The sequence below is a fragment of the Ornithorhynchus anatinus genome, chromosome 12 (genome assembly GCF_004115215.2).
Source record: "Ornithorhynchus anatinus isolate Pmale09 chromosome 12, mOrnAna1.pri.v4, whole genome shotgun sequence".
NCBI classification, from domain to species: Eukaryota; Metazoa; Chordata; class Mammalia; order Monotremata; family Ornithorhynchidae; genus Ornithorhynchus; species Ornithorhynchus anatinus.
In genome coordinates, this window is record NC_041739.1 from 18,463,195 (window position 1) to 18,477,132 (window position 13,938).

At 42.7% G+C, this 13,938-nt stretch overlaps 1 protein-coding gene across 4 annotated transcripts in view; it reads left to right on the forward strand.

Annotated features, from left to right (window-relative positions):
- Positions 1-13,389, forward strand: part of ASIC5 (acid sensing ion channel subunit family member 5) — a 62,929-nt gene extending 49,540 nt beyond the window's left edge. For all 4 annotated transcript variants that reach the window (XM_039913712.1, XM_029076515.2, XM_039913713.1 and 1 more), the window contains 6 exons: positions 3,567-3,716; positions 4,352-4,499; positions 5,470-5,526; positions 6,716-6,884; positions 11,027-11,118; positions 12,996-13,389. In XM_039913712.1, coding sequence (XP_039769646.1) covers positions 3,567-3,716; positions 4,352-4,499; positions 5,470-5,526; positions 6,716-6,884; positions 11,027-11,118; positions 12,996-13,186 — 807 coding nt within the window. In that variant the 3' untranslated portion in view covers positions 13,187-13,389. The remainder of the gene's footprint in view (positions 1-3,566; positions 3,717-4,351; positions 4,500-5,469; positions 5,527-6,715; positions 6,885-11,026; positions 11,119-12,995) is intronic.
- The last annotated feature ends 549 nt before the right edge of the window (positions 13,390-13,938 follow it).

Here is a 13,938-nt window from a genome sequence, read left to right on the forward strand (position 1 = left end):
CCCTCTCATGATCAGGTCCCTGGAATTGGGCTAGAATTATGTAAGGGGGAATTTCAGGTGGAGAGAGACTGAGGAAGGGAAATTTCCACCCTCATTCTAGCAAGCGCCACTTTAACTAATGGCCCTGGTTCTACTGATGAGTTGCAGTTTTGGACCCTCTAGAGCCAAACAGGCACATATATAGGAAAATAGTCTCCCTGCCTCTCCCTCCACAATCTCCTCCATGTGAAGCCTCCACATAGCTCCCCTCACCCCAGCATAAGCAGAGATCTCTAAGTAATTCAAGTGAATAGAAGCAGTTACATTCTGCATGTTGGAAGAGGACAAACCTTTGAAGGTGAACCATGAACCCCTTGTAGCTGCCTCTCTGCCTCATTTCCCTTTCCCCACAACATCCTTATTGTAATTGGAAGTGGGGGAGAAGATGGCAATGACCATTTTGTACCTCCTTTTGGCTCACCCTCTGCATGCCCCATCCTTAGGGGTGGTGGGGGTGAGGGGCCATAGACTCTGCACTCCATCACCCCGGTGCAGCCCACCCCAACCCCATAGCTGTGGGGCCCAAGACCCTTTGACAACTTGTGATAGAATCCACTCCTGGACTCCATCTGTAGGGCTGCAGGCAGATAAATTGGGCAGAGCTTGACTCAGTCAGTCCCTCCTTCTTCCTCTATGTCTCTCAACCAGGGAGGAAGGGTGGGAATGTCAATTTATATGGCTTCCTAACTGGCAACTCCACCACTAGGATCCTGCTGGAGACAGACAAACTGCAGGCTACATGTGTAGCCTCAGCTGCCCCTTCTTTACCCAGCCATCCAGTTGCACAGATTATTTTCTTTTTAAAGGTGTTTGGGCACATTCGTGTTCACTGGGAGGATGCAGCTTGGCCAGCTGGGATTCCAGATCTCTGGTGGGGGCCAGGTTCTGCATACCAAGGGCACTTACTGCCCTACTGTAGGCAAAATGGTTGCTCTGCCCCCAGAAGGGCTCCACTGGGAAGTTTTGTAAAGCAGAGAGTGTCTGGAGGAGACACAGGTAAGGTTCAATTCCAGACTAATCTGGAATCACTCATAGGTATGCAATCACGGCAATACCTTCACCTTGTGGCTTTAAGCAATACTTTATACAATCTGGAAAATTGGCTACACAAATACTTACATGCAAATCTCCCTTGTGTGTGTGCCTGGAAATGAGGCCTCTTTTATCTGCATTTATGAGGATCAAAATAAAAGCAAGCACTGCTTGGGCCTGACACACGCTCCATTAATGGTCTAAGAATGGGAGGGGAGCTGAGTGGATATTTAATATCCCCCATACCTATCCACCCTACTTTCCAGCAGGACCATATTAAACCAGACAGACCTCTTAAAAGCTTAAAGGTTTCCTAAAAAGGGGATTTCACTATCACTTTCAGGAACCCATCCCAAACCCTGACATTTTTGACTTATAAAAATGAATCCTTACACAACCCAAACTGCTCACACTGAATTTTATACACCATAGAGGTTTTAATGTTTACTAGTACCAAGGAATTTAACATTCATTCCTGTGTGACTTTAAATATTGAATCACAGTAACTTTTAAATCAAATGATGTAAAAAAAAAAGTTACCATACGCTTTATAAGACTATTTACCAGAGACCTACAGAAATGTGCAGTGTCTACTAGCACGTTTGAGTCATTGTTCTGCAAAATAAGGTTTTATGATACTAGTCAGTGCCTTGGTCAGTTATAAACATTTTAGATCACTGGGTCCAAAGAAATCATTAGGCAAATAAAGATTTGCAAAATCCTTAAGCTGAAGACTCTGGTTCACTTGAGGACAACTTCTTCCTGGGAAAATAAATCTCAATCCTATTTCCAAACTCACCCCAGGGATCAGCAAGCGTATGATGTGAGAGGAGGCTGCCCTCCTGTAGGCTGAAATCACAACTGCAGTGAATGAACATGAAAAACTATATTAATGATTTCTCAAGGGGGACATATATTTAAACACTTTCTCCATTAGATAGAAAAGTACTGCTAAAATGGACTTTGAGGGACACAGCCCTCTCAGTTCAACTACGAGCCACATAAGCAAATAAAACAGAATTGAATCTAAGGCCAAGTCTACATAACTAAGGCCAAGTAGAGGATGGAGAAAAGATCCGCAAAGAAAGGTACCAGCCACTCATTTACTCACTCCTTGCACTCTGTCCCCCAGCAGGAACAAGACAGTAGGAGTGCCACTGCATGGGACACTAGCACAATAATGTCCATCAATCACATTTATTGAGCACTTATTATGTGCAGAACACTGTACTAAGCACTTGAGAGACTACAGTGTAACAATAAACAGGCACATTCCCTGCCCAAGCTTACAGATCGTCGGAGTCAGGACCACAGCTCATCCATCTTTCCTAACCCAGAGACGCCATCACCATCACTCCATTGGATAATCAGCTGGAAGAACATATGAGGCTCACAATCTAAGCAGGAGAGGGAACAGGTGTTTAAGTCCCATTTTAGAGATAAGGAAACTGAGTCATAGAGAAATAAAGTGAATTGCCCAAAGTAACACAGCAGTGATAGAGTTAGGATTAAACTTCCATGCCTGTGAGAAGCAGCGTGGCTCAGTGGAAAGAACACGGGCTTGGGAGTCAGAGGTCACGGGTTCTAATCCCAGCTCTGCCTCTAGTCAGCTGTGTGACTTCGGGCAAGTCACTTACCTTCTCTGTGCCTCAGTTACCTCATCTGTCAAAAGGGGATTAAAACTGTGAGCGCCACGTGGGACAACCTGATCACCTTGTATCCCCAGCGCTTAGAACAGTGCTTTGCACATAGTAAGCACTTAACAAATACCATATTTATTTATGTTTTATTCTTTCCACTGGGCTATACTGTGGTGAAAACATTTTTGAACTTTATTTTTCAAAAGATACTAGTTACCCACAATTAGAGATTTTCACTCCACTCTAGTGCCAACCTCTATCTCACTCATCTCTTTCGCCATCAACTTCTTCCTCATGCCATTTCCTCCTTCTATGAATCTGACAGACCACTACTCTCTTCATTCTATGAAGCCTACTAAAATAAATTCTACAGAAGGCCTTCCCTGATAACCCCTCATCTCCTCCTGAAAACATTCCTCAATTAATCTCTCATCTCCTCCAAAAGGCCTTCTCTGAGTTCTCCAATAGGTCACCCTCTTTCCCTCATTGCTGCATCACCTACACACTTGAGTCCTTAGCCCCTAACCAGTTAGGCAGTCACCCCAAACCCTCCTCACCAAAGCACTTAGGTGCCCATCTTCAAACTCTGCTGCTTTCTCCTCCCTGTAAATTGTTTTTGTGTCTGTCTCCCCTGCTAGATTTGTAAACTCCTTGAGGGCCAGAGACCATGACTACAAATTCTACTGTACACTCCCAAGCACTTAGTCCAGTTCTCTGCTCAAAGTAAGCACTCAATAAATACAGATTGATTGTTTTACCTCCTTGAATATAAAGTAAAACAAATATGGAAACTTGATTCCACAATTTTGGTGTCATGGTTTCAGATTTAACTGTGAAAAATCATGTATATCTCAGGCAGAATTCACCGATGACCCAGCTTTTGGTTTTGTCGATGCCGGAATAACCTTTGTCATCCATTCGACTAAGGAACCACCACAGTTTGATGGTTTAGGTTTGTCGACTCCTGTCGGAATGCACGGCCGGGTAACTATCCGTCAGCTGAAGGTAATGTGCTGCGGGGGAGCTATTCAACAGCATCGGTATTTGTGTGTACAGAGCCTGAGAACCTAAGATAGAACTAGAAGTAGAGGACAAAATTTCTTTCCCTCAAGAGCTTAGCATAGATGACACTTTCAAAGATCACTTGGTGAATCTCTTCTGCTTCCAGGCAAAATGCCTCTTGATGTGAGAAATGGGTACACCTCTGATACAAAGATCTATTTAGAAACTCCCTATTCCCAGCCTATGTATGGTGAATGGCATTCTTTATTTATATGGGAAGAAGAGACGACATCAATGGAAAGTGGGAGTCTTATCAAGATTTAAATTCTTAGTTTTTCCTCTAAGAGTCAAGGATCAATGAGGGGGATAGAGCTTCCTAAAATGTTGGATTTAATGGGATGCTGCCCTTTATAAGCACTATAAACCTAAACTGTTATGAGCAAATCAATGTCCATCATACTCCCTCACTTGGGATTCTAAATGCACTCCTCTGAAACTCCTTCTTCCGTGGGTGCCAGTTGAGCTGTCACTTACCATTACAGATTCTTCTACAAGGTCTGTCTTCAGTCTTTTCAAATTCCTGTTACCTGCATGCCACGAAGCAAGTTTATAAAACAGTCTGTCACTGTTGTCTCCAGACAATTATCCAGGAATATCCTTGGGGAGAGTGCAATCCCAGCATGGAGCTTCAGAATTACCGGACTTACAGCACCTACGGTTGCCTACAGGAGTGCAAAGCTTGGAGGATAAAAGAGGAGTGTGGTTGTTTGCCATTTCTCCTTCCAGGTAAGAACTGAACAACCTGTCCAGAAAAACCTGGCTCTGACACCACCACACAGTATTTGATCCCAAAGTGGTTACTGTCCAATCAGGCAATCAGTCACGTTTTTATTGAGTGCTTGCTGTGTGCAAAGCACTGTACTAAAGACTTGGGAGAGTACACTATAACAGAGTCGGTAGACATATTCTCTGCCCACAAGGAGTTTACAGTCTAGAGAGCGAGATAGACGTTAATATAAATTATGGATATGTACGTAAATGCTGTGGGAGGGTAAATAAAGGGTGCAAATCCAAGTGCAAAGGTGACACAGAAGGGAGTGGGAGAAAAAGAAATGAGAGACTAGTCGGGAAAGGCCTCTTGGAGAAGATGTGCCTTCAGTAAGGCCTTGAAGGTGGGGAGAGTGATCATCCCATGGATATGAAGAGGCAGGTCAATCCAGGCCAGAAGCAGGATGTGGGTGAGAGGTCGGTGGTGAGATAGACGAGATCAAGGTACAGTGAGTAGAATGGTAGTAAAGGAGCAAAGAGCATGGGCTGGGTTGTACCAGGAGATCAGGGAGATAAGGCAGGAGGGAGCGAGGGGATTGAGTGCTTTAAAGCTGATGGTTAGAAGTTTCTGTTCGACATGGAGGTGGATGATCAACTGCGGGAGGTTCTTGAGGCGTGGGGAAACACAGGAGGAACATTAGGGAGAGATAGGAGGCAGGGGGGTCAGCAAGGAGGCTGTCCACATAAAGAACAAGTCTATTGGCTGCTAGGGAGAAAAATTATGGACAGACAAGGAGACTTTACATAGTCTTTGACGAAGGTTAAAACATTACTAAGAATAAACATTACTAAGAATAATGCAGAGACATTATCAGGATTTTTTTCATGGATTTATTTTAGTTTATTTCACTTCTCCATTAAAGAGATTATTTGCTACTGATGTTTTTGTTGCATAATACAGGGATTTCCATTTATTTTTATTTTTAAGGAAATGGGTTAGAGTGTGATCTACACAAATTTCACAGCTGTGTTTCCCCTGTACTTGGTAAGTAGCTATTAAATTTATTGTTTTGTCTACAGGATCTTCTCTGAAGTCTGAGTCATGCCCAACTTTAAATTATCCCAAGAAGTCTCAGAAATTTTCCAGGATATATGAATTAACAAAAACAATGAGGACAAAATAGAATATAGGTGGGAGCCTATTATTTTCTTGAAATAAAAACCAATACCTTATCTAGAAATAGTTTATGAACATTTTCTCTTTTCTTGAAATTAAGGCACATTAAATACCTCTGAGTGAAAAGAAAGATTTCTAGCTTATTGCCAGGATAAAGGTTTATAACGATACCATGTTTTGCATGAACAAGAGTTTGATCAGAAACAATCTTAATCCTTTTGATTCCTTAGTTGATTTTTGTGGGGGTGGGGGACGAGTGGGTGAAAGACAATGCAGAAGATGGGTGGGATATAACTAGGGACAAAGTGGAGGGGGGACTGAGTCAGTGGGAAGGGAAAAAATATGGTGGAGAGAAGGGGCAGAGCCAGAGACAAGGAGAGAGTGGGCAAACAGACCTGATAATCGGGGGCAGCAGAGATGCTGATGCGATATGGGGTGAACACAATGTATGGTGAGGCAGGACAGAGCTGGCACTGAAGGGTACAGAGTAAATTACAGTCACCCTAAATACCCTTTCTGAGTACTGAACTCACTGATCCCTTCCTTCCCCTCCCCGCCCAATTCCTGTATCCCTGGCTCTAGTCATGCCAGAGAACTCACTTCCACTGCTCAGTTGTAATCCAGAAGAAAATAAAATAGAACATGTTAGCATTAGTAAGTAGAAAAGAGTTACTAAAAATCGTTTATCAAAAGCTTCTCACGATGGATTTTAAGTTTGAGAAGCAGTGTGGGCTAGTGGATAGAGCACAGGCCTGGGAGTCAGAAGGATCTGGGTTCTAATCCTAGATCCACTACTTTGCTGCGTGACCTTGAGCAAGTCACTTCACTTCTCAGTGCCTCAGTTACCTCACCTGTAAAATGGGAATTAAGACTGTGAGCTCTATGCGATACTGGGACTGTGTTCAACCCGTTTATCTTGTATCCCCAGTGCTTAGAACAGTGCATAGCACATAGTAAGTGCTTAACAAATACCACTAAAAAAAAAGGACTTCTAACTGCCCTATGCGCTCTTCACTAGGAGCTGCTCTTTTCAAAACTATCTTTTTATTAATTTCAGATAATATTGAATTCATGGGACTATGTACAATGGGAACTCACAATTCCAGTTGTCCTGTTCCATGTGAAGAAATAGATTACCCAGCTTCCATCTCCTACTCTACTTTTCCAAGTCAAAATGCTTTGAAATATCTTTCCAAGAAGTTGAACAAAACTCAAGAATACATCAGGTGAGAAGCAGTGTGGCCTCGTTGAAAGAGCATAGGCCTGAGAGTCAGAGGACCTGGGTTCTTATCCCAGATCCACCATGTATCCGCTGTGTGACCTTGGACAAGTCACTTCACTTCTCTGTGCTTCAGTTCCCGCATCTGCAAAATGGGGATTCAAGTTCTCACTCCTACTTACACCGTTAGCGCCCTGTGGGACCTAATTACCTTGTATCTACCTCAGCACTTAGTACAACACATAGTAAGGACTTCAATATCACAATGATTCAATCGTATTTACTGAGCACTTACAGTGTGCAGAACACTGTACTAAGCGCTTGGGAGAGGACAATGTAAAAATAAACAAACACATTCCCTTCCCACAGCAAGTTTACAGACTAGAGGACAAGCTTACTTATTATTATCAGGTAATCTTACTGGTGGTGTAATTATTAATATTTACAATGGTTTCCCACCTTGACAAAATTTTCAGACTTACAAAAAGTTATGCATTCTGAACCGAGTAGGTCGTGATTTACAATATCAAGAAGATGATTTATAAAAATGATAGCTTCAAAATCACAGAAGCTTCTTGTTCAGAGGTTAGTGCCAAACTGCTGTTTTGTCAGTGTAGACATTAATTGTTACTCAATTTAGAGTCCCATAAGCATTAACACCTTGTTTGGTCTTCAATCAATCACTTACTGTGTGTGAGGCACTGTACTAATCACTTATCTCTTTTCATTTACCGGTAAAATAATGTGGAGTTATCTACTTACCAGTCGGTACCATCCACATGCATGAGCTTTGACCACATGAAATTTCAGCATTATGAACACAGAATGCTAGAGATTCACTCATTCATTCAATACTATGTGTTGAGTGCTTCCTATGTGCAGAGCACTATACTAAGCGCTTGGAATATACAATTCGGGCAACAGATAGAGACATTCCCTGCCCAATGACGGGCTTAGAGATGATTTCTCATTCTGGTGGCGAGGAAATGTATCCCAGAGTTCTTTGGGGCCCACTGAAGTAATCATGAGGGTGCCTTGATTGCTGAGTGGAGTAGGTGTGGGAGGTCAGGAAGAGAACAGATTGTAAGTAAACAAATCTTGATCGACCTCCAGATGCATAGAGTCTAAAGTGATCCTCCTAAACATACAAACTAACAAATCTGTGAAGAAACAACCTTAAAGAGCGGTTGGCTTTGGCTGGATTTTAAGTTGAAACAGGCTTTTCGGCTGCTCAGACTGGAGGATGAGTGAGTTTGTGCTGGGGGAGGAGAAAGAAGCAGGCTGAGAATCAGAGCTGAAGAAATAGGGGGCAATGGTTTTGCACTGTTGTTACCATGGAGACCTTGAAACTAGTACCATGCACCCACTTATACTATCATCTCAGAATAGTTTCCCACCCAGAGTTTTCTGGGCATGTGTGCCCCGAGAGGGAAACCAGCGCTTGGAGCTGAGGGAGGGAATTAGCAGGATGTCAGAGGGTCCACCATCTCCTAAACATGTTGTCAGAGGAGTCTCTCTGCCCTGATAAATCCTCTCTAGAGGGAGAACCACTTAATACTGTGCTCTGCACAAGGTCAGCACCACATAAGTATCGTTGATTGATTGAACCATTAACCATGACTGGAAGAAGGCATCATCAGGAGAAGGTCAAGGACCATCTGATTCACATCAGCTGAAGAAGGTTAAATGCTTGCCAGTGTCTTGAGGAAATGGAGGTGTCTTATTCCATACACCTCTGCCACTTCTCTGCTGTGTGACCCTGGGCAAGCCGCTTAACTTTTCTATGCCTCAGTTACCTCTTCTGTAAAATGGGGATTAAGCCTGTGAGTCCCACGTGGGTCCACCTGATTACCTTGCATCTACCTCAGCGCTTAGAACAGTGCTTGCCACATAGTAAGCACTTAATGAATAGCAGAATTATTATTACCTAAATTTAGAAGAGCAACAAATTTTACCCCAAGAAATGGACGATGGACCCCTTCCCATCCCCACCCCAGAGAAAGATTAATTCATCCTGAGGTTTTGAGAATTGTATTTTATATGATGCTGGCAGAAAATTGGCCCTCAGGATTAAAAAACAAAAAATCAAACCACCAGTACTCCTGAATTTCCTGTCTCATCAATTCACCAAAAATGAAATGTGGAACAGTCTGATAGAGATAATAATAAAACAGAATTTTGATCCAGGGTTTGGGCAGTTAAGATGAAAATTGCCAGCATAGCTAACATCCAGGTCCCCAGACTTCTAATAAAAGGAGATATGTGCAGCCCACTCTCCTCAGTGTCACCCTAATATCAGTCCTGCATCTGGGGTTTGTGGGGAGAATTTCATCTTCTTGTTTGAATACTCACGTGACTTTGTTTTTAGGGACACTTGGGCACTGGGGTAAGCCTAAGGTCCTGTTGGTCCCATAGTCCCGGGGAGGCTCCCTCCAGGATATCTGGACAGTCTCCCCCATGACCATCTGGGTTCTAATCCTCATGTCTGCTGTGTGACCTTGGGCAACTCACTTGACTTCTCTGGGCCTCGGTTACCTCATCTGTAAAATGGGGATTAAGAATGTGAGCCCATGTGGGACAGGGACTGTGTCCAACCTAATTTACTTGCATCTATCTACCCCAGCACTTAGAAAAGTGCTTGGTACATAGTAAGAGTTTAACAAGTAACCATTATTTTTATTATCACTGCGGCCCTTCAGATCTCATCCAAAGTTAGTCTCAGCGGAGCTAGTGCTGTGGCATGGTGCTCTAGTTGTACCTGCTCTGAAGCGGGCATGGAGGGAGCCAACCTGGAGAGCCTCATGGCTTTCACTGTTGGTGGACACTTAAACTGGCTCTGACTGGGACAGACCATCCTGTGGAACTCGGGACAGAGATCCAGACCTGTGTGACTGACTGCACGATCGGCTTCACTGACTGAGGGATCAAAGAGCATGAATGACCTGCAGGCAAATTAAGTGGACTGTGAAAAGAAGGTTGTAATATTATTAAGATGCTTTGATTCCCAAGGCAACATTATTATTTATTTCACTTAGGATAGTATTTTATTATTTGCAAACACTACCCAGCCTTGAGATTGCCCAATTAAGCAGAAAACATTCTTGTGTTACCCAGAGTCGAGCCTATGGGAATTATGTAAACCTAGTAATGAGTAATTCTGAAACTTATACCCAATGTGGGGGATATTGATTTCTTTAAATGGGCAAGTGGAAAGCTAGCTATTTATGGCCTTTTTCCCAGGTTATGTTGAAACCATGTGGGCTGACGCCAGGAAACATTACTAATAGGACCCATTAGCGAGGGAGTTATTATGGACACAAGAAATTTTCAAGCAATCTGGCTTTCAGAAGGAAATGCCTGTAATGTCCATGTTCCACCTCAGCGAAAAGAAAATGATTGTAAATTCCTGGACCTCAGGGATTGTGTTTATGAACTTCCCTATATCATACTCTCCAAAGTGCTTACTACAGTACTCTGTTCACAATAAGCACTCAGTAAATACCACTGATTGATTCATCAGTCATTTACAATGAGGGTCCAATGGAAAGCAAACATTAAACAATATTTACTGAACGTGGCTAGACAGTTCAAAGAACAGAATAAAGACACGGTCCCAGGCCTAAGTGCAATTCATTTTTTCAGTGCAAAGCCTTTGGCTATTTTGAAATCTATTAGTTATGGTAGAATTCTTGAGCTCTTGTGTGACTATACTGTGGCCTAGCAGAAAGAGTCAGAGGGCCTGGGTTAATCCTGCCTTTGCCCCTTGTCAGCTTAGGCTGTGAGTAAGTCACTTAACTCTCTGGGCCTCAATTTTTTCATCGGTAAAGCAGAGAAGAAAAATCCATATTTTCCCTCTCAGACTGTGAAGCAGGGACTGTTTCTCTTCTGATTACTTTGAATGTATTCCAATGCTAAGTACAGTGCTGGGCACACAGTAACCACTTAACAAATACCACAGTTATTATCACACATATTTTATGAGAGTAATCAACTAGACCTAGTCGGAGCTACGGTTGATCTAATTTTCAGTTGCAAAAATACCTGCACTCCTCAGAATAAATGCATGTCTTTGAGCCTGCCGTTGTCTATTAGAAATAAAGAATAGGACTGAAAAATTTTGAGCTCAGTTGACTCTGTTATTCTTTTTAGGCAGAATCTTGTACATATTGAAATAAAGTATAATGATCTAAACTACAAGATGACCCAACAGCAGAAGGCAATGAGCCTGTCTGAGTTGCTTGGTAAGTGCTAGCTAGTTTGTCCTTTCTTTTTTGGCTCTGTTTCATTCTATTCCTTTCTTAATGCATTAGTTTTTCCCACTTTGGGAATGGAATCTACCTTTCTTATTCCACAACAAAAGTCTACACATACACAAACTATCTCCCCACGTCTTACGCAAACACCTCACGCCATTAAGGTGCTGACTGACGAAAACCTTCCAAGTCATTGACAGTTTCAGTCCAAGAGGGTTCCAAGGTTTAGATGATCGTCTAAGCATCGGTCTTCACCAGCAGAAACACAGAACAGGTAGTTGTTCCAGAACTAACCTAAATCCAACTGAGTCTCTGTTGGATTCAGTACTTGGTTCAGTCATAGGATCAAAATCCTAATCAACAATCCATCAATCAGTAGTATTTCTGGAGTATCTACTGTGACAGAGCACTGCTCTAACTGATTGGGAAAGTACAATACAATAGAGTTGGAAGACACGATCCCTGCTCACAAGAATTTTGAAGTCTACAGGGGGAGATAGACATGAAAAGAAATTACAAGGGAAACTCCAAATCCACAACAACTCCTCTGTCCCTTTAGTCCCTAAGCAACCAGTTATCCAAATTATTTCACTATATAGATGTGGTTTGCTTATCACAGTCAAAATTATTTTATAGTAATATTGACTTGTGGAATTTGTTAAGCACTTACTATATACCAAGCACTGGGATTTCCTCACTTCCTAGTCCAGAGTCATGAACTGCCAATATGTCATGGGCCAACAAATAGCTGCACTGACAGGACTGAAAGGAGAGAAGTTGGGTTCTGCTCCTCACAGGGCAAGGTGGGGCCCCAGAAAAGGCAACCCCTACCAATTGGCAGTCCGGATTATCATCAACTTTACACTCCTTAAAATGGGTTTTGCACAGGAAGGGCAAGGATCTACTAGCTCTGTTGTTCTCTCCCAAGCACTTAGTACAGTGTTTTGCACAGTGTAAATATCAATAAATACCACTGATGGATTGTCATTTTGCTACATTTAGTATTGCAATTATTCATTTGTTCATTCAATCGTATTTATTGAGTGCTTACGGTGTGCAGAGCACTGTACTAAACGCTTGGAAAGAACAATTTGGCCACAAAGAGAGACAATCCCTGCCCACAACAGGCTCACAGTCTAGAAGGGGGGAGACAATTACCTTATCACGTCAATCAACTGTAGTTATTGAATGCAGACTGCGGCAGAGCACTATACTGGGTGCTTGGGACAATACAATAGAGTTAGTAGACCATGATCCTGGGTCCTCAAGAAATTTATAGTCCAGCAGGGGAGACAGACCTCGAGTTAGAAGACAGTAAAATGGGAGTAATAGTATATACAGTTACCAAAGTGCTTAAGAGCAGTTGTGAGTACCTGAGTGCTTCAGTGGTGCAGAAATCATTTACTTTACCTCCATTTGCTTATCTTTATGGTATTTGTTAAGCACTTAGTATGTTCTAGGTACTGCACTAACCACTGGGGTAAATACAAGTTAAGCAGGTTGGAGACAGTCCCTTTCCCAGATGGGGCTCACAGTTTTAATCCTCATTTCACAGAAGAGGTAACTGATGTGTAATAAAGTTAAATGACTTGCCCAAGGTCACACAGCAGACAAGTGAGAGAGCTGGTATCAGAACGCTAGTCCTCTGACTCCCAGGCCCATGCTCTTTCCGCTGGGCCATGCTGCTTCTCTAAGCTCATCATCTGCTTCCTGTTTCTGTTTATTTTTCCATCGTGCTGTCCCAAGCGCTGAGTACAGGGTTCTGTACAGAGTAAGTGCTCAATAAATCCGATTGAATGAACGAATGAATCTAATGGGATTAAAGAAGAAACTCGATATGCTAACTTCACATTCTCCTTTTTCAGCCGACATCGGGGGTCAGCTTGGCCTCTTCTGTGGAGCCAGCATGATCACAGTCATAGAGATCCTCGAATATCTACTCACCAATTTCTACTGGATCTGCATCTTGTTTCTGATGAAGATCCCAGACATGGCCCAGCGGCCCCGCCCTGCTCAGAATCAGCTGGGAAACAAGAAGGGGATCCAGGAATGTTAATGGTCATCTAAGGATCTTAACTCCGGCTGTACAGTGCCTTGGTGTTTTAGAGGTGATTCTTACACCCTTCTCTCATTTGGTGGGGCAACCATTTTCATGTACTCGAAGGCATTTCGTCCAATACGGTTCTATAAAATAAAAATGGAGAAAAGCCACTGGTGCTTAACTACACAGTGGACGAGTATCTCTTTTGGATGATCGAACATTCTCAATCGAAGCTTGAAATGGATAGAGAATGAGACCAAATATTTGGATTTCAGGTGACAGTCTAAAGATTCAGAAAGGAAGTACTTGATTTGGTGCAAGAAGGAGTTGGGCATAATTATAATAGACAGTACTTTAGGTGGTTTCATTTCAAACCTCAGTAAAAAGTTAGGTTTATACCTGAGCTGTTTTAATGCAGACATGTGTCTCAGGAGCCTGCTCACTGCTTCTCAAACAAGTGATCTTCTCGGCCGTTCGGTTATCTTAGAATGAAATCTAAAATGGTGATTCCCACTAGTGTAGGTTGACTAGTTGTCAGTCTTGCTGGCTTTCCAGGCTATGAAATTGACTTCTGCCTCTTGCCCATGCCCAGGCAATGGTCCAGTGGTATTTATTGAGTGCCCAGTGCGTGCAGAGCCCTGTTAATTGCTTGGGAGGGAACAGTGGAGTAGGCAGACATGATTCCTGCCTTCAAGGATCTTACAGACTAGTGGGCCTGATGATGGAATGTCAAAAGCTACACTTCACTGCAGATAAAATCAACAGAT